General features: G+C 45.1%; 1 protein-coding gene across 3 annotated transcripts in view; it reads right to left on the bottom strand.

Moving 5' to 3' along the window:
* The window catches only part of ARHGAP12 (Rho GTPase activating protein 12), a 65,154-nt gene that overhangs the window by 31,563 nt on the left and 12,942 nt on the right, over window positions 1-20,649 (bottom strand). For 2 of the 3 annotated variants that reach the window (XM_075271603.1, XM_075271604.1), the window contains exon 3: window positions 1,384-1,641. The exons of the other annotated variant lie outside the window; for it this stretch is intronic. In XM_075271603.1, the coding sequence (XP_075127704.1) occupies window positions 1,384-1,641 (258 nt within the window). The remainder of the gene's footprint in view (window positions 1-1,383; window positions 1,642-20,649) is intronic. 3 annotated transcript variants of the gene reach the window in all.

Here is a 20,649-nt window from a genome sequence, read left to right as displayed (position 1 = left end):
GTCAAATTTTTTTACCTTAAAAATTCTATGAATTGACATGCGGGTTTGTCCCAAGGCAGTAACCTACTAATGACCATGCACTTTTTTTTCTGGGACTGGCTCAACCAGAATTTTTTTTTTTCCTTCATTTGCAAAGTAATTTTGCAAATTTTGCTCTACACACAGCACTGAACAAAGAGAGGAATTTAGTATATAGACCCCCCACGCAAGTGTTACAAAAGTCAAACCTTTTTTTTTTTTTTTTAAGGCCTTAATATCAGTCAGGCTTAAGACTACAAAGGGTTTCAATCTAAATGGAATTTAAGGCCTTGTTCACACTGTAGAATCTGGAAAATTCCAACTCAAAACCAGCAGCAGATTCTGCCCCAATTCTGCCTCTTAGGGTAAGTTCACACAGGGTTTATTGGTCAGGCCGTATCCGCCTCAAAATCCTGACCAAAAAGACAGCTCCCATTGAAATCAATGGGAGGTGGTCAGTTCTTTTTTCCGGGAGCAAGAAGCGACCTGCTCAGTCTTTCAGGCAGATTCACCTCGCGACATCCGCCTGAAGACACTCCCTCCTCCCGACTAGGCCCATTCATTTGCGCCTAATCCGGAGCAGAGTGTGTGACTGGATGCCGATGCACTGCACCGGCATCCAATCGCAGCTACCTGTATTTTGGACATGAACCTGAGGCAGCCTCCGCCTCAGGTTCCAGTCTAAAAAAAACCTGAGTGAACTTACCCTTATTGTTTAGATCATGTCTCAGTGTCCGTCTAATTAAGGCGTTCATTTGGGTCTAATTGGTGACGGTAAATCGCAACGCATCGGCAGTTGAAGACAAATCCAAGGCGGATGTTAGCCTCAAATTCCTCTTCATTGTCTAACATCTGAAGGGTGTCTAACATCACCAAAATCTCTTGTAAAACACCTATATGGTGTTATAGGGACAGGTACTGACTTAGTGGATGTACCGTTCTTGTGTCAATGTGCAATCTGGCTTCGGAGAAATTCACCTTTCATATGCAAAGAAGCTGTCCGATGCACTCAAGGTGGGGCCAAATCGGCCGGTGCACCCATTTGCTTTTGTGGCCGCCTCCAAAATAGAATGATTGACGTATCCTATGCCTATTGACCACAAAAGATGGTGCTCAAGCCCTGACCAGAACTCATAAATCATCGATTCTCTGCACCAGTTGGGCTTCTCTTAAACCTGGTCTTGATAAATCCGCCCCCATCGTTACAAATAGGGTCAAATTCCAGAAATGTATTTTACCCAAAAACAAGTAAATTTCCATAGTTTAGTAAGTTGAGACAGAGCTCCTCTAAATACAGCACCATCCCACAGACCATGAGCTCCGACATACCCAAACATACGCAACATATCTGTCGGCACCACCTACCTCATGATCTGCCTGAGATATGGACTCCCCCCTACTCGGCTCCTTAGTGCAGCGCGGTGGCTTCCAGGTCCGCTCCTGTGTCGTCTTATTATAATAATAGAAACGTCCAGTGTTATCTTTGTGCGTTTCCCACTCCCCTGTAATTTGGACTGGGGCTGCATTGGGTTGAGGGGGGATATTGGATTGAGAAATCTTCAGTTCTTGTAGATTGGCGTACACAGGAGAATCAGGTCTTGCAGTGGCAGGAGAGACAGAGAACTGAACAGAACAGACACCGGAGAGAGAAAGGTACCAATTACTAGAGAAGGAGAAACCCATCACCCAAAATTAACAAGTCCCCGATCCATTAAATTTTCCGCACGGCCGCCATTTTGCTTGAATGCAAATATTAGCTCACATTCGTGTAGATCTCCTACGACTGAGGTTTAGGCCTGAGCTAAAAGGACAATCGTCAATGGCCGCCGTTCTTACAGGAAGCTGAGATTTATGGCGCTGTCTGACTGTTTATGATAGGAAACCAACACTGAGGTCACCAGGAAATGTAAAGAAATTCAATGGTGATCAGCAAGTTCCTTCCACGTCACCATAAAAGGGCTACAGTGTTGTGAAGGAGCAAGTCTAAAAGCGATGTAAGGCTTACAAATAAGGGCCCATCAACAAACAGCGCCACACTTGTCCATGGGCCATGTCTGGTATTGCAGCTCATCCCCAGTCATATTAGGATTGTGCTGTAATACAGGACACCGTCCTAGACAAATGCGCTACTGCCTTGGAGGAGGGTTTCACTAATTCTTTATTCTAAACCTAGAACCCTTAAATCTGGAGGTCCTGGTTGAGAAGGAGCCTTCACCCCCTCTGCAGAAGGGTAAAAGGATTTATCCAGGATTAAAAAACATGGCTGCTTTCTTTCAGAAAGAGCTCCACTCCATCTTCTCTGGAAGGGATGTCACATCCGTTGGTCACATGGCCATGCCGACACTCAGTCCCATCCGCTTGAATGGGACAGAGCTGTAGCATGGTAATGTGACTAACAGACATGACGTCGCCGCCTGAGAACATGAGAAAGTGGATCTCTTTCTGAAGGAACGCAGACATGTTTTTCAATCCCGGACAAGCCCCCTTAAGCCCCTCCCCTTTGATAAGCCTCACCCCTCTAACGAACCCAGTCCGCAGGATATTAACCCCTGTGTTCCCTACAGGATTTAGATAAGGCCATTTGTGTCAGGAGCCGCTACAGACAAGGCCAACTATATTTCTAGCTTACTTTTATCAATCATTTCTAAGGTTAGGTTCACGTCTGCGTCAGAGACTATGTAAAAGATTGACGCAGAGAGAAAAGTTCTGTTTATTTTATACTAAATCTTTTATGGGGTCCGCGGGTGACTGCTTTTTTAGCGGACTGGCTCTCAGTCTTTCAGATCCACTTGCGGACCCGAACCTAGCACAAGTGTCGTGTTTCTTTAACTTTAGCTCCTGTTGACCTTTAAGATTCACATTAGGTTTATGGTTTTTATTGTTTCGCACAGAACTGCAACTAAATAATCCAAAATAACATGCTACCTCTCAAGACGTCTGCACTCAAGCAAAATGGCAGCACCCTTTGGCGCAATGTATTGTTTCCATTTTTCCAGTACTTAACAAGGTCTTGTACATAGATTGCCATATAGTCACATATGGATGGGAAATAAATGGAAGCAATATCCTGATGCCAGAGAATCACCTTGTCCATGGATAGTGTAGAGGTCACTTAGGAAAAGCACTGCATGGAAAAAGTGGAGGTGTAATGGCCGGCGGCCCGTCATATAATACAATTATTAACATCCTCTTCCTCCATGCCCATATAGTCATACAGAGTATACAGCAAGAATCTATACCACATAGTATATAATGGAATCAGGGCGAGATATAGTGTATACGATAATAGTATATATAAATGTATGTATATATCACACATATTAGTATACACTATATCTCGCACGTATACTGTGCATAGAAAGAGGATACATTATTTAAAGGAACATTAACCCTTATTTCCGTATTTTACTGGTACACATAATCTCTATAGTTCCCAATGATCAGCCTTGTCATGCTTTCGGTGGAATTACTAGCAGGAGGTCCACGAAATCTTTCTCGCACACCCCTAGACGCTCCCGATCCATTTCCATAATATTAGCAGCTATATAGGGTTACTGTTCCTTTAAAATAGATTATACCGAATTGTCAAGTCAGATAATTGATTGGCAACAAATTATTTTAGGAGTAAATGTAGATAATTGGAAGGACGTCTTTTTACAGGACAGTACCCATAGGGATTCAGGAAGACGGGATAGAAGCCGCTTACACTGGAGAGCCTCCTATGGCTACGGCCCTACCTATGGGGCCTTTCTTAGATCCTGACCCCCGCACTAGGCCAAACTTCTATCGTGACAGGTCAGGAGGTTTTTTGTTTTTTTTTTGAAACAACAGCAATACATATAAAATATTCTCTAGCCAAAAATATTTGCCAACCAATAAATGCGAACACTAGATGGCTCCACTGAGCGCTGACACCACCAACGTGACATTTACCCCGGGATAGTCCAGATCATAATGTACTATGCAAACAGTGTATGGGAAGGGTGAAATACAGAGTGTGCTAAAGGCAGGATTACTTCTGTATCCATTGTCTGCCCATTCACAATAAATGGCTGCAAGTAGCTCTTCTCTCTTCGCACGATTCATACGGACACCGTGCGGACCCCATTATAGTCTATGAGGTCCAGGTTCTCAGATAACTGCTTTTTAATGCATTCGCTTTTCCATTCGGGGGGTCCCCAAGCAGACCCAAGAGGTTCCTCTAGTAGAAAAACAAACATTTGCTCCTGATTCCCATTGAAATGAATGGAGGCATTTTTTTTTTTTTTTGGCAGATTCCACCTGAAAAATCTTCCTGCTGCAACGGCTGTGTGGTCTCCAAAGTGTGTAAGGACACGTGTCACCAATAAATATATATAAATGGGAAAAGGTGGGGGGGGGGGGGCTCTATAAGTAGTAAGTAATATAGTATAGTAGTATAAGTAATCCAGCTGTGCATTTATCCATAAATTTGCAGGAAGAATAGCAGAAGGATGGCACAACATCAGACGAAATATTCTGAACAATTGCTATTTTACGAGGAACGCGGGGATTTACCAGAACAGGCATGTCCGGAGAGATGACAGGTAGTCAGACAGAAATGCGGAAAGATGATTACATTCCTTTCTGCAAACACGATGCAACGTCACCGAAAAACCCGAGTGTGTGTCAGCAGCACAGGCCGGTAACACTGCGGCGGCTCCGGCGGACCCGATACGTCCCTGCAGACACATGTAGCAGACGTTCACCACATGGCAGATTACAGATAGTGGGCAGTATTTCTTGGAAAGCCGCTTTCCACCCCACAATGGAGAACAGATGTTCACAGCTCTGCTTTCCAGTATTACATTCTTAGACCAGGACTCTGCAAACAGAGATAAAGAGCCTTATAGGAATCCAAAGTGTACTGAACAAGACGGCTCCATAAATATACCTCCGGATGGGCCAATTGGGGGCCTCTTCTGGCCATACATGATACAATAGATAAATAATCAATTTAATATAACAGATAGACACACGGATATGGATGGGCCAAGATTGTTAACCGCTTCTGGGACAAAACACTGCGACCAATTCACGATGAGCCTGTTGGATATATTGTTGATGGATCAGCACAAGTATGCATCTATCCTTGCGGACCATGTTCACCCCTACATGTGAATTGTTTTTCCTCAGGATGATGGCATCTACCAGCAGGACAATACGACGTGTCATAAAGCTCGCAGTGTACGTGCGTGGTGCGAGGAGCACCAGGATGAGTTTACCGTACTCCCTTGGCCTGCAAATTCCCCGGACTTGAACCCAATCGAGAATCTGTAGGACCACCTCGATCGGGTTGTTCGCGCCATGGATGCTCAACCACGTAACCTAGCACAGCTGGCCACGGCACTGGAGTCGTCATGGCTCAACAACATCATCATCATCATTGCAACATCCCCTCTCTTCCTGCACGTCTCGCAGCGGTCCGCTCTGCCAAAGGGGGTTATTCTGGATTCTGACAGGTGGTCATATTAATGTGACTGGACTGTGTAGATAGGTTAGCATCACCTGTATTAAACAGTGTTTCCCCCCTTGTAAATTCCCCTTGGCATCTGTTACTGTGATATTTCTGTTCTCATCAATATGCAAATAAACGGTTTGGAGCATTGAGGGTGTTGACGACTCCTTCATTGATCCAAAAGCTCGTTTGCGTATTGGAAAAAGTGCCAATTCACAAGGGGAAAAAACACTGTGATATCCAGGTAAGCCTAACCTATCTATCTGCAGGGCTGGGTTGTGGCGGCAGAATCAGACACTGCACATTGTACGGAGACTTTCGTTTGCCGTATACATTGGAAAGAAGACTCATAGGGCCCATTTTTATAGAAGAAATAGTTGCTAATTTTGAGGCCCCATCCAGATTCTGCCTGCAGAGATCACAGTAGGATCGAGGGTCTCGCCGTATCCTGCCAGGGAATCCACGGTGATTCAACCACTTGAGACTCTCTGCCGAATGGGCCCATCAATGGCGGAACGCTGATGTTCTGGGAACGAAAAATGAAGAGGAACCCAAGGATGTCCAGCTCAAGTTCCTCAATCTCCCATAGCATGAACAGGCCCATTGGGTTCCACCCTACATAATATGGTATCGGTGAAGGCAACCCAAGGCTGTAGAACTGGGACAGAAGAGGTGGTAAAAAATAAAATTCATTATCTTAAATGATAAATCGAAAATGATTAATATTGTATAATTAGATATTTCCTCTCATAGGAATCAGTCACTGGCTCTTTACTGCTTGGTGTCAATGGTTTGGCCTACTGGCTCTATCATTATAGTGCAGCCTTACAGGGTGCCGACAGCGCCTCATACCTCAGCTTCCGGGATACCTGACCTTCCAAGTTAACCCTTAACACTCATGGACTTTGCTTACGGTCCAGTCACACTGCCATCACGAAAGTTTACAGAAACTTGCAGCTCTGGTAGTCAACTTTGCCCTGAGCCGCAGCCCATGAGGAATGTTTTCAGAATATTAAGTAAGTGGACCGTGCCGGCGGGCCCATCCACACATAAATCCGCTCGCTCATTATTACAGCTGAGATGGCAGGAAGCTACTTGTGGCTTTGTACTGAAAAAGCAGCGGACGTAAGCTGGAGCCGTGCCATTTATTATAACAAACATGTCCCCTCCCACAGGGTTCAGGCATAATTCGGGATCAGCATTTAGAGGATCAGGGGCGAGAGCGAGCAGATTGTGCTGAACATTCTCCCTGTGACCCGCCTGCATACTCGGAAGTTCTCTGCCCTACATCGTGGTGGAGGAACTTTTGCCCCAAATAGTTGGCATGTGTCCTTCAGGGCGCATAGCGTGTTTTTTTTTAACAGTCAGCTTTAACATGATGGGACTGGACGCTTCTGTCATCCATGAATGCTTTTCTCATTGCTCAGCACAATGTCTGATCGCTCCCAATGGAGACGGAGCCAGAACGGTTCTGTCTGACTATTAGGACCAGTCATTACACATTACAGATACAATCTGGTATGGACAGGGCTGCACATGGCCTTAGTACTGATCCATGGTGTTGTGTGACCGGACCGTACCGGACCTCAGATTTTATACAGGGGGCTTCCCTATATAAATGACATTCTGTACCGCATAGATATTTGTCCTTAGGAGGCTCCAAACAAGTGCGGCCACAAATCCACTCACCAGATATCACTGGTTGCAAATAAAGCTGCAGCTATATATAAAATATCTCAATCCTAACCAGTGATATTTCTGGAAGTAGTACAGGGAAAACAAACTTAGAAACATGCTTCTGGTGTCATATGACACTACATAGTATAATGCATGAGATAACTGATGCAAGTTGCACCCCCTTATTTTCCCTGCTGTCGGAAAGTTTTAGTTACGCCATGTTCACATTAGCACTGGGTGTCTCATCTGAAGGACCAGAACAATGGACCGACTGCAAAAACGAACGAAGGCCAATGAAGCCCACAATGACACACAAAGTGACGCAGATGTGAACCCAACCTTACGGTTTCTTCTTGGCTGAACATATCCAGATATATGTATTAGTAGATAACTAGCTTTTCAAGATAACATATGGTATAATAAAATTGTATCAGAGAATGATATCCTTGGGGCATCCACCAAGGGATTGTGCTGTTAAAGGGGTTATGCCACAAAAAGACTTTATCCTCTAGCTATAGAATAAGGGATCGTTCACACGGGGGGCGGGCGCGGATTTTGTCACCCCCGCGTCACTCTCAGGTCATAAAGGTCCGGGTGTCAGAACCTTAACCATCACAAACTGATGACCCATCCTGTGGATAAGTCATCAGTATGTACAACAAATGGGGTCTTGGATAACCCCTTTAACACTTTAAGGCTGAGGCCCCACGTTGCGGAAATGCAGCTTTTTCGTTGCAGATTCTGTTGCGGTTTTTTTGAGCCAAAGCAAGTAGTGGATGGAGCAGAAGGGAGAAGTACAATAACTTCCTATATATTTCTCATTCCTCTTGTAGCCATTCTTAACTTTGGCTCACAAAACTGCAGCAAAATCTGCAACAAAAAAAGCTGCATTTCTCCAACATGGGGCCTTAGGCTAAGGCCCCACGTTGCGGAAACGTGGCTTCTTTTGTTGCAGATCTTTCTGCGTTTTTTTGAGCCAAAACTAGGAGTGACCACAAAAGCAATGGGGAATATATAGGAAGCGCTTACACTTCTCCCTTCTGACTTTGGCTCGAAAAAACGCAACAAATTCTGCAAAAAAAAAAAAAAAAAGCTGTGTTTCCGCAACGTGGGGCCTCAGCCTAAAGCAGTCTTCCAGGACTGTGACATGAATTGCCTAAATCCTTAGGATAGGTCATCAATATCAGATGACCCCAAACCCCCAGCAGTTGGACAACTCCAGAGCCTCTTCACTGTTTATCAATCACATCGCCATCCACTGTATAGTGGCTATGCTTGGTATTGCAGCTCGGTCCCATTCATTTGAAGAGGACTGAGTTACAGCATGGTCATGACACCAATGGAAAGGAGGTCACTGGCCTGAAAAGTGTGAGTGGAGTTCGCCTAAAGGGCTTTCACTATGATGGGATGAGTCAACAGCAGCCCTGGAAACTCCTTACATTAACATGAGACAAGATAGACAAAATAGGATCAAGGATAACGAAAAAATAAAGGGAGGAAGTGCCAGGGTATTTTTTGAGCACTTTCTGTTTAGGAAATAAAGTACAAAAAAAAAAAAGTTTTTGCATTTTGCTTTTTCCTCTCTTTGATCTCAGAATACCAGCAATAGTTAGTAGCTCGTGTCCGCCACTTCCGTCAACATATCCTGGCACTGAATAGACTCCACCTGCACAAACCCTAAGACTCTCATAAAGTAACCCCTGACAGTGCGCCTGCTAGGAGATCCAAGGAAATTATTCAGAGATGACATTTTATAGGGCACAATCTGTAATCTGGGATATTCACAACACATTTATAGGACGCAGCCGCCCACTAACACCATTACAACACTACTGGTGTTATAGGATCCATGCTGCAGTAATCCACCTCTAATCCAGGTTTGGTTTCAAGGTGCGGGTTTAAAAGTTCAAGAAACAAAAGGTGGAATGGATTTTTTTTTTTTTACTGTCAGCAGAGAAAGAAGCGGCAGCACAATGTAAACTGGAGCCAAGCAATATTTACAGGACTTATCTTCTAGCCTTTGCCATACAGGAGTCTGGAAGCTGGCCAAGCTACAGTCTGCAAAAAAGAAAAAAAAATCTGTCCTGCAGAAACCTGGAAAAAGTTGTGTGTCTGTGCACATGGGAACAGGTGATCTATAAAAAGAAAAAATAATAAAAAAAAAAATTGAAAACAAGTAAAACAAAGTCTGGGTCTGCGGTGATCGGGGCGATTTTAAAAGTTTTTAGGGAAGAATTTTTGGTGATTTCAGCTTTTGTGGCTGCAGAATACGGAGAAACCTGCTCTGAGATTCTTCTGGAATAACTTTCACTTAAAAGCTCGTCCTGTCCTTCCACCCAAGGCACTGACATGACGTCATTACCATTACCCATTGCGTTTTCAAAGATCTGAGCTACCGGTGATGTCAATGGAACAGTGAAAAAAAAAACGGATGTAAAAAAATACAAAAAAAAAAAAAAATCTCAAAAAAGCCCTCAGAATGTAAAAGACAGTCAAGTACATGAAGCCTAAGGGTAAGTTCACACGTGAGTTTTTTGGACCAGAAATGACGCAGAGGCAGACACAGATTCCAGTCCAAAAAACAGCAGTGCAGTGCACTGGCATCCAGTCGCAGCTTTCCTCTCCGGCCTAGTCAGGCGGGAGGTGTCGTGAGGTGGACGTTTGTAGCTGAATCCGCCTGAAGAAAGGGCAGGTCGCTTCTTTTTTCCATGAGAGGGAACAAACCGCTCACGGAAAAAGGAAATGACCGGCTCCCGTTGATTTCATGGATTCCGTGTCAAAATCCGGCGCCAAAAAAACCTGTTTGAACCCGGCCTAAGGGTTTGTTCATTGCTGCTGACTTTGGGCCGGATGGCGCCCTAGATCAGCGGCAGATTTCACCCTGAAAAAATAAGCGTCATGGTCGACCCTGTCGTAGATTTACCGCTTTAGATTCCCTCTGATCAGTAGCAGAAATCAGAGATTGACCGTCGATGGGGGAACCAGGGGGGTGGAAAATGAAGAGGAAATCGAGGCAGGTGACCACCTCAAATTCCTCTTCATTTTCACTGTGTAAACATACCTTAAAGGGTAGGTCAACTTCCTTAAGACACAAAAATTTGCACTAATTTGAATAACCTGAAAATTAAGTTAAAAGACTATTTTTGTTAATACAAGGCAGGGCCTCCTACCATCATAGATGACTGCGATGTGGGAACCTCCGGTCTCCAAACCAAATTCAGAATGGGAACTAATACAATCCGGAGTGCAGCCAGTGCTCATCTGGTGCGCTGTTTTTTCCTTATGCTGCTCCAGACATGTAAGGACGGTCTTATTTTAACTCAGCAGGGAGGAAGTAAAGGGCTGCGGTAAGTCAAGTGTCCCTGCACAGATTAGAAGAAGAACTTTGGAGCAATGAGGACGTTGTCATTGCACCAAACACCGATATCCTCATGGCACCAAAGATACATTTTGCTTTTCGGGATCCAGAGTGGTTCTGGTTTTTACACCACATACACACAGATTCACTAGAATCTTACTCCACATACACAGATTTCCTGTGGATTCACCACACTTACTAGAGAACCTCATGGAAAGGAAGAACACTTAGCGAGTTCGGGACATCCTCCTTTTGTTTAATAGCCCCAGGGGGATGACAAGGGCACACAGGTTTTTTCGCTCCCTTCCCTCAAATAGACAATAGCTGTGAAGCGTACTGAGGAAACTTTGGATAAGTCTACTGGAATATCCCTTTAATAACTGCAAACTATTGCAAAAATTTGCACCAAAAACACACAATTCCACCTATTATTCTAACAAAGTGACGAGCAAGTAGGGTCAGCCAAAAATCCTTATACATTCTATTAAAAGAAAGCACAAATTTACCAACAGTTCCGCAAAACATGTTTAGCACTAAAATTACACTTTCTATAACCATCAGGGGGACGGCCTTGCATCAGGACGGCGCTTTCTGACTCCTGCCGAAAAAAGACATTGCTTTACAGGACTTGCTGACTCGATGTAAAGTAGCAGGAACTTACTATTTCCAGACAGACGGGAAAATGACTTTTCATCATCCAGTTCTCCAAAATCTGTATTTTACTCAATTTGCACAAAATTAGGATGACAAAAAAAGGGGGGGGGGTTATTGTGCCTCAAGTTATAGGCAGCTCTGTATAACGGGATGTAAGTATTTAATGGGCACATTATCACGCACCAGATATTAACACAAGGTCTCCCTACCGGGGATATACGGTGTGTTGGGGTTCCACGTTATCGTGCTGAGGGGTTTCGAGTCAACACCCATTACAGGAGGGACGACAAGGTAATACCAGTATACAGAGTAGTCGCTAAGTCAGGGGATCTCTATGTAAGTGACTATATGGACCCCCCCCCCAAAAAAAAAAAACGTATACAATGCAATACAAGGAGCCAGTGGGTGATATATGACATTACGTCTATAAGCTGCTACCACTAAAGGATCACATTGGACAATAGAAGGGAGAGTGGACATTTTTGGTCTGAAGACGATATTGCTAGTATTACATGGAGGCTGTGAAATTTTTGGCAGAACTCACTAGTAATGAAAATCTTGGCAACTTATTGAGCAAAAAGAGAGCGCAGTGACAACCTGGGAGCCTTGTATAGCCAGAGCTTCACCTCTAATGTGGCTACGTCACAATGGGACACCCCAGCTTTGCTTCGGAAGGAGCCTGGGGTGGCATCATTGGGTGCCCAAAATGTTTCTGCAAGATGTCAACATGTACTATGGCCTAGTTGTCACTGGGACTACGACAACGAGGGCCTCTTGAGAATAGGTCTCAGGCCTTTAGTGAGGTATATGTCCATTAGATATAATTACATAGTACACAGTAGAGGTTGGATGAAGACATCAGTCCATCAAGTCCAACCTATAACCCTACAATCCCTACAGTGCTGATCCAGGGGAAGGCAAAAAACCCCATGAGGCTCTGCCAATTGCCCAATTCCTTCCCGACTCCAATCTGGCAGTCAGTATAAAAACCCCGGATGGTGGGATACAACAGTAGACATCTCCAACGTAGGGCGTAGTCCACATAACCACGACGATTATGGTGGTGTTTGCCATGATCCTTCATTAAATCAGCACCAAGTCGACCACAGGGGGCAAAACATAAATAAAAACCCATTATACAGCCCAGAATTACTGGTGAGATGTTTGGATAGATCACGACACCCTAAAAAAACATGCAAGGAACCTACTGAGACTAGCTGCAAAACTCATAGCAACCTCCACTCCGTGAACTCAACTCAGCCTGGATTACTTGCTGTGTTACGAAACCTTACTTTCCTCTGCCAAAGCCTGGCTCTACAATTGTTCTCTCTCCTCCTGGCAGAGCGATTATCACGCCTTCACTAAACACGCCGCTAAGAGCTGCAAACTGTGTGACTGCTGCAGAGAAAAATAGCCTGCAAGAGAAAGAAAGGAGAAGCTGCCTAACAAGGGCATCGGAAGCGAAAACAAACTGGTACCCCAAAACTATAACCCAGAGTAACAGGGGGACGGCCTTGCACCCAGGCTCTTAACATACGGCGCAACCAATACGGGTTTGGCTCGGGGGCAGCCGAGCACCAGTAACGTCATAGCTATTAAATGGGTTCTGGAAAGATAAAGTAGATTGTGGGCACCAACTGCAAAATAACAGCAGCATTCGGAGTCCTTGTGGTCCTGTAATAAGGAGCCATAGGTGCTGCAAGCATCTTATGACTTCTCCTGATAGGGTTGGATCCTATTGATCACTAGAAGGGGTTGTCATCAATTTATAAGCCTGAAAAAACAGTTTAAAGGTTACGAGACTGACATATGGCTGAATACAGTGCTCACCTTTCTCCTCCAATGCAGCGCCATTGAAATGGGCGAAATAGAACCCCATTCTTGTGGTCAGTGTGGCCCCAATTGTTTGGACCGATATCTTTCCACTGTCAGAAAGGCAGGCCAGTAAGGACAGTATAAGTCTATGGAAGAGTACAGTCAGGAAAGCTATTAGGCCCACCCTTCTGACAGTATAAGTCTATGGAAGAGTATAGTCACGGGAATTGTAATAATCGCCCTTCTGACAGTGGAGAGATATCGGTGCCAAAACTGAATTCATTGCACAGTTGACTCTCTAGCAGTATATAATACCGCAAATCTATGAGGATGTGAAAGGTCCCCTTTAAGCTATATACACATCTGCGTGCCGAGCCTCCAGCGCAGAATCCATCTTGGATGGTTAAGTCCTACAAGTACAACTTTTTCGTCAGAAATAAAACGGATACCTGATGGACCCCATTATAGTCAATGGAGTCCTTTGCAATCCATGATTATTTGTCAGATCAATAATCTATCTGTATTGTTTAATCTGCTCCTAGAATAAACCAGAACAACGGTGTGAACGCAGCCCTAAAAAAAAAAAAAGGTCTCTGGGTGTACATAGGAAGGAAGCACAAAACTCAATACACAGATAACAAGTACAAAAATACTTATTGCAAAGTTTCCCAACCATGGAAAGATTTGGCGCTGCTCAAACATTTGCACGTCGATAACAAGAAAGGGCAAAAACCGGTGTATTCCGAGAACGGAGGGGGCTTAACCACTCACAATTAATCAAAATAAGACAGTCATCCGCCTTATAATCCCCCGGCTTCACAATTGAAGCAATAGTCAACTACTTAAGAGGATAAAAGACTAATAACAACCTTTGCAAATAGGTCAGCGCTTTGTGTGCTGGCAAATTACATAAACACATCGGGAGAGGAAGGGCTGCCGGCCGGCCGGGTATTAGGAGTGGCTGTGTGCGGGGAAGTTGGCATGATGAAACCGGGGCTGGGGTCCTCTATGGTTACTGCCTGGCACTGGCGAAACTATAAAGAGGACACAATGAGCCCATACACATCTGCCTTGTGTGTATGCAAAGTCCGTGTCACGGTAATTCAAGCACATGCCTGCAAGTGCCAGCTGTCAGGACAGATACTGACCACAAAAGGGAAGCGCACAAGAACCCATAAGTCCCGGAGAGACCCCGGCACCACATAATGGATTAGACTGACGACCATTTGCATAACTCCGCTTTTCCACTTTAACAGATCTTTTCCTGGAGTCCTATAGAGATAAGCCGTAGGCCCCTGGTGGAGTGCGGATTAGCTGTACCCATCATCTGTGGCCCGACATCATGTCTGCAGGCAGAACCATGGCTCCTAGGCGAAAACGCTCTATAAAAAGATTAACCCGAAGACACATTCTTATGTAATCCACAATAATAGGACCCCCCCCATAGCTTGCAGGCAGTGTTAGGAACAGAGAAACTCTAAACATGGTATCATTAATGGGCCTAGAAAACAATTGCACTGTGTTTTTCCCAGAAACAGCGCCACTCTCATTTATGGGCCATTTACGGTATTGCACGGAGCTAGGGCAGAGTTTAGCCAAGGCGCAGGGACTCCCAGAGGATGAGCAGAAAAATACAACTTTCTCCGTGAAGTCCCATAGACAAAGGGGAATATGGGCTGAACCAAATCAGGGGACTCCTTGCATCATAGTGATCTGTTATTCATACGAGTCCCTTCTCACCTGCAGACAGTAGAGCTGCAGGGACTCCCGGCATTACTGATCCCCTTGATGCAAAGAGTCTTGTCCGACGGGGATCAGGCTGGAAATCTAGTAGATCCTGCAGAAAAGTGATACTTACAGACAAAGGTAACTTGATCCCCGATGCAAAGTTTGCAAAGCAGCCCTCACTTATAATCTGCTATATAGGATAATGGTGTCTTATGGAGATGAGCGAATAGCATTCGAAACTATAGTTTAGAATACCTCACTCCATAGGAATGAATGGAAGCGCCGACACGTTGCAATGATACCTTTGGGCCTCCTTTGGGCTCCAGGGCCCGGTAGCGATTACTACCTCTGAATCCTCACAATTACACCCGTTACAAACGTAAACTTAACTCTTGCATTGTAAATGACTGGCCGGAAAGATTGCCCCCTTGTATACCGCTGAGGGTAGGGGGTCAGATCCTTCACGCTAGCCTTTAGTCCCAGATCCATGATTGAGTGACATCTAAGATTTCTATACAATGGCGGCGACATAAAAGCTAGGAGCGCAGCGTTCACCTCCTCCACTCTGCTCAGTTTCCACATGGTGCCCTTGTACAGCCGCACTGCAGGGAGCGATCACAGGACTCGGCGTCTCTCCTCCATCTGTTGTACGACGTGCGGAGGTGAAGATCTCATAATGAGCTCGGTAGCGGCGGCAGAAGACGGAGCAGGGAGGCTTTAGTCAGAGCAGAGGTGTTGTATTTACACACCTCACTAATATTTATAGACATGAGTCAGTGGATGCCGGGGATCAAAGGTCAGCACAAACAGGTTTAATACTTCAGGAACATATAAAAATGGATCCAGGGTTGCAAGTGCAGGAAACTGAACGACAGTGTATGGAAGGAGATTACCTTGAATACCCCTCTTTAAGGACCTACAGATCATATGGTATGGGGGGCAGAAATGACAAGGGTCATAGGACATCATGAACTCACCCCATCACCCCTTATCAGTAAAGAAAGCCTCTAACAGCGAGTTTAAAGTGTCTTCTTGTCTCCGAACCCAGGAGGTGGGGAAGTGGATCCATCCCAGGCCATGAAAAAACCTAATATTAACCCCTCCATTTGAGCATCAACCCAAGGACTGGACCTAACGCTTCATCCTTCCGACACCTAGGGCATAGCTATAGGGGGTGCAGAGGTAAGCCGTTTCTACCAGGTCCTGGAATCCAAGAGGGCCCCATAAAATGTACCACTATTCCAAATGATACAAGATAGGTAGGGGGCCCATTACCGATTCTGCATTGGAGCGCAGAAGCTTCAAGTTATACCCCTGCCCGACACCATGTGCTGGGAAGGATCTCAGGAGGTCCCCATATACCTAATGGATGGTCAGTCAGCCCTGTCTACCTTACTTATATGTATATGGGACCCCAGTGGCTTATTATGGGGTCCATCAGGTTCTGCAGAGGTGTTTATTGGCTGCTGTATGTGAGAAAGCCTCGTAATAGATCATCCTAAGCAGATGTGGACAGAGCCTTGCAGACCTATCTTATGGGCCTCTTATGGGCGAGATGTTAAAAACATATAGGGTCACGGTTCTTTACATTCCTCATACGACTGATGAACCTGACATCATGGGCACAAGCAAAACTTCATGAGCATCATAGGCTTTTTCTATCAGCTGATCAGCAGGGGTCCCAAGTGATCACAGAAAGCCCCGGTAAAAGTAAATTTCCTACAGAAAAAACCCCATTCTACAGGAGGCGATGATAATACAAATCTCCACGACATGCTTGGTGCTGTAACACACCAGCCAAATCTGCAGACAAAATCTGCAGCATTTCCTTCCTGTGTGCACCTTCTCGAAAAAGCAGAAGACTACAGAGTCCGGATAAACTTGACATGGGGTATCCTAAAACCCGTGCCCATGTTACCTGGCATTAGGATGTCTCTATGCAGCAGCTTTGCAGCCCTGTCCTAGTTTTCTCAATTAAAACCCGAGCACACGAGGCCTGGTATGTGCAGAGAGTTTCCCGGGGACTTCATGTTCTGGTGCGAAAACCAGAAAGCCTGAAGAAGGAGCTTATTAAAGTGCTCATTTTTCACAGCTGATTCCCTAAGAACAATGAGTATTATTGAATGATAACAAGTATGGGGAGAAGGCTGGAACGCGTCGTACACTGCTTGACTCATAGCAGGGCCGCACAGGCTATATTGGGGTTGACATCTTAACCCTCACGTCTTAGTCAAATGTCATCTGCGGACAGCGACATCACTTCTAGACAGAATCGCATATGGTTAGGCAACGCTTTACTCTACAGATTCCACTGAATATTGTAAAGCCGGATATTTAAAGGGGAAATACAGGAAAGCTTCTAGGCCTCGGGCAGAGCTGACTGTGCATGCCCACAGGCCACAAGAAAATGGCTGCTTACTTACTGCGTAAGCGACCATTTTTCTTCTGCCCGAGGCCTAGAAGCTTGACCGCCTGCGCCGGAAGAAGACACGTGAAGAGACCTTTCCTGAAGAAGATGGAGGGGTCGCTGGAGAGTTCTCTCGCAGCACTGGTAAAACCCCCAATGCTGTTTAAGCGCTGGGGCCCGCCCCCAGTGCTGCGAGAGAACTAATTTGCATACCGACAAAAAACCGGGATTTCTACGGAACGGCGGTGCAGAGAAGACATCTAAAAGGTAGGAGACGAATAGCCTTTCTTAAAGGGATTCTACTATTAAAACTTCTTTTTTTTGTGGATAAGACGTCGGATTAGCCTTTAGAAAGGCTATTTGTCTCTTACCTTTAGATGTGATCTCTGCCGCGCCATTCCTTAGAAATACCGGTTTTTACCGGTATGTAAATTAGTTCTCTTGCAGCGATAGGGGCAGGCCCCAGTACTAAAAATGTGATGGGGGCATCCCCACTGCTGCTCGAGAACACGATCCTGCGACGGCTGGATCCTCCCCTTCTCTGTCGTCTTCTTCTTACGTCACCTCCGACGCCTGCGCAGTTGGCTCTGCCAGTGAGACACTAGTAGAGCCGACTGCGCATGCCGGCCGGCGGCCATTTTTGGGAGGCCGCTCTTGCTCTTGTAGTTCAATGTAGGAGCGGCCTCCCAAAAATGGCCACCGTCTTCCTCCTGGAGGTGTCACAGGAGGAAGATGACAGAGAAGGGGAGGATCCAGCCGAAGATAGAGGCGTCGCAGGATCGTGTTCTCGAGCTACAGTGGGGACGCCCCATCACATTTTCAGCGCATTTTATCTAAAGGTAAGAGACGAATAGCCTTTCTAAAGGCTATTCCGACGTCTTATCCACACACAAAAAAGAGGTTTTAATGGTAGAATCCCTTTAAGCATCATGATCAGTAGGACATAGCTTGTTTTTCACCTAAGCGTGGGACCAGTTTACAATGTGACGCCATTTTTTAGTCCCCGACATGGTGCGAAGCGTTCAGAAGCTTTCTTGTGAACTGGAGGCTTTTTATTGTCACTCCTACAAATGTGGGAAGAAACATTTTGATGTTGAACCATCAGACTGAATGGTAATAACGTCCCTTTAAATAGCGAGGGTGTGCCGCCATACACCTTCAAGAGCAAATAACAAGGTGGATTCTGCAAAGATCAACAAAAATAATTATAAACCTCTCGCTGATAAAACTGGGCTCTGCCTGCAACCAAGTCCACATGTGAACACGGTCTGAATGACCTATGAATGGTGAAGACTAGAGACTGCAGAGCGCTACCGAGTACTCACAGCGTGCACAGTCGTATTAGGTCTCATGCACAGGGGCAAATATGACCCAGAAACTCCAGACCATATATTGTCCACAATTCTCAGGTTGAAAGCAGTGTAGAGACTGGGACTCCCAGCACTAGTGACCTATAATGGTAGCGAGGATGATGGAGGAGAGCATGCTGTCCAATACTGTATATAGTATAGGACAGTGGGGCGGTGAGGAGGCAAGGATTCCCACCATCAAAGATCACTATAGTGCAAGGAGTCCAGGTCTCCTGACTGGGTTCAAGGACTGGCCTGGACTGGATCTTTCTGCTTATATTCACCCATGTGCCTTATATATCTGACCCTGAACATATCTGGCTCTGGAGGACCCAGTACGTCTGTACGTTATATGGACAGCCCCTAGATTTTAATTGAAACAGTGTAATGCCTTCTTTCCCCTGTGGGGGCACTGCAGGGAAAGTGAAAACTTGTTGCAAGGTTCCATCATGGATAATAGCCAACAGATGGGGTCTCAGCAATGGGACAACCATTAAAAGGGACATATCTGTGACTTATATATTATTCAAAACCTATGTGATTGGTGGGGGAGTCTGACACCTGGGACCCCCACAGATCAGCTATTTGAGGAGGTTGCAGCATTCAGCCAAGCACCCCGATCTCTTAGCTGAATACCAGACATGGTGATATACTTGGTATCAAGCATGGGCTCCATGCACGTCAACAGAGCCATGTGACTGGTGAATGTGATGTCATCAGCATAAACCTCTTATCTGATCTGTGTGGGTCCCACACCCCCACCAATCTCATATAAACCCAGAATATCCCCTTTAAAACGCATCCCTTTAAAAGACAATGCCTCTAGCCAGCCGCCAATGTCCGCCCAAGCTCCTGCGGTATTACTGAGGCGGCCATGTTTTATATCCCCCATCGCTCTTACTTATTTTCTGGCTCAAACAATTAAAACACTTCTCAGACGGAGTAAAAGCTGAAAAGGACATAAAAGATTTACACGTTTTAAATGGTTTTAACTTTCGGAAAATAAAAAGCCGCTTCATTTCCATTTACATCATGAATCATTTACTTCGACTTCTGCAATTCTGCCGAGATAAAGTGCAGCCGCGCGACCGAGAGGAACAAATGAGGAAAGTGTAAGCCGGCCAGAGGCGTTAGACTTGACTTGGCAGAGAACAGCGATTTTGATGGGATCAGCCAGCAACCTAATGTCTATGGGCGGCCAGATGCTCCTCCCTGACAAGTCCTAGGGGATTTACTGTCTGCGTGGTGCACCGGTCTCGTACACTAGTCAGCATGCACCATATTGCGGCACAGGCTTATACACGACCGCTCATCTCTCCTCTCCAGCAAATCTTGCATTCCCCTTGATATAACAATTCAGCATTGCAACGCTCCTCCTGTTCGGTTATGTTCACGCCCGGTTTCGAGTCTGTGACCGGAAATAAGGTCTGTCCAATGACTGGCAGCAATGGATCTAAAGGGATCGTCCTATCTAGGGATTGTCGATGTATTCACAAGCTTCCAGGAGGAACAACAGAGGGAAAGCACAGTGCATTGCCCTACAAGGCTTCATATGCCACGGTGGGGCTCTATTTTGTCTCCAGTCCCAATTATTCTCTATAGCGGGTGCACGACAAGTAGAAATCATACAAATAGGTTTTATTCTACGTAATAAAGAAACAGCATGCCAAAAACGCCTAAAGAGCTCCTAGCGACAAATGGCACAGCAATATCACAACCATGTGAGTCAGCGAGGAGGGCGACTCGTCTGTAGCTAGGATACAAAGGAAGTGCAACCAAAACTAAGCGGCAGGAATAAACGTACACAAATACAAGTCACAGAACGAAAAACTGCAACCGGGATAATTTACAGCACTTAAAATGAATCATTTGTCCCCGATCTCGGTGAGAAAATCATTCACAGGAAGGGAACAGAGTGTACGCCGCTAATGTATCCGTGGGGTGCACAGAGGACTGTCACAGGGTGCATGTATGGTATAGAGGAAGAGGAGGAGGAGCAGATCGGTTTATTATTCTTTATATAGCATTATTTCATTTATTATTATTGTTCTTTTTTATCTCTATATTATTTCTTTATAATATCTATTTTATTATTGTTCATTATTTATATATTTTTATATATATTTCTATTATAATATATATATATATATATATATATATATATATA

This window comes from Leptodactylus fuscus, chromosome 4 (genome assembly GCF_031893055.1).
Source record: "Leptodactylus fuscus isolate aLepFus1 chromosome 4, aLepFus1.hap2, whole genome shotgun sequence".
In the NCBI taxonomy this organism is placed as follows: domain Eukaryota; kingdom Metazoa; phylum Chordata; class Amphibia; order Anura; family Leptodactylidae; genus Leptodactylus; species Leptodactylus fuscus.
This window is presented reverse-complemented; position numbering and strand designations above follow the sequence as displayed.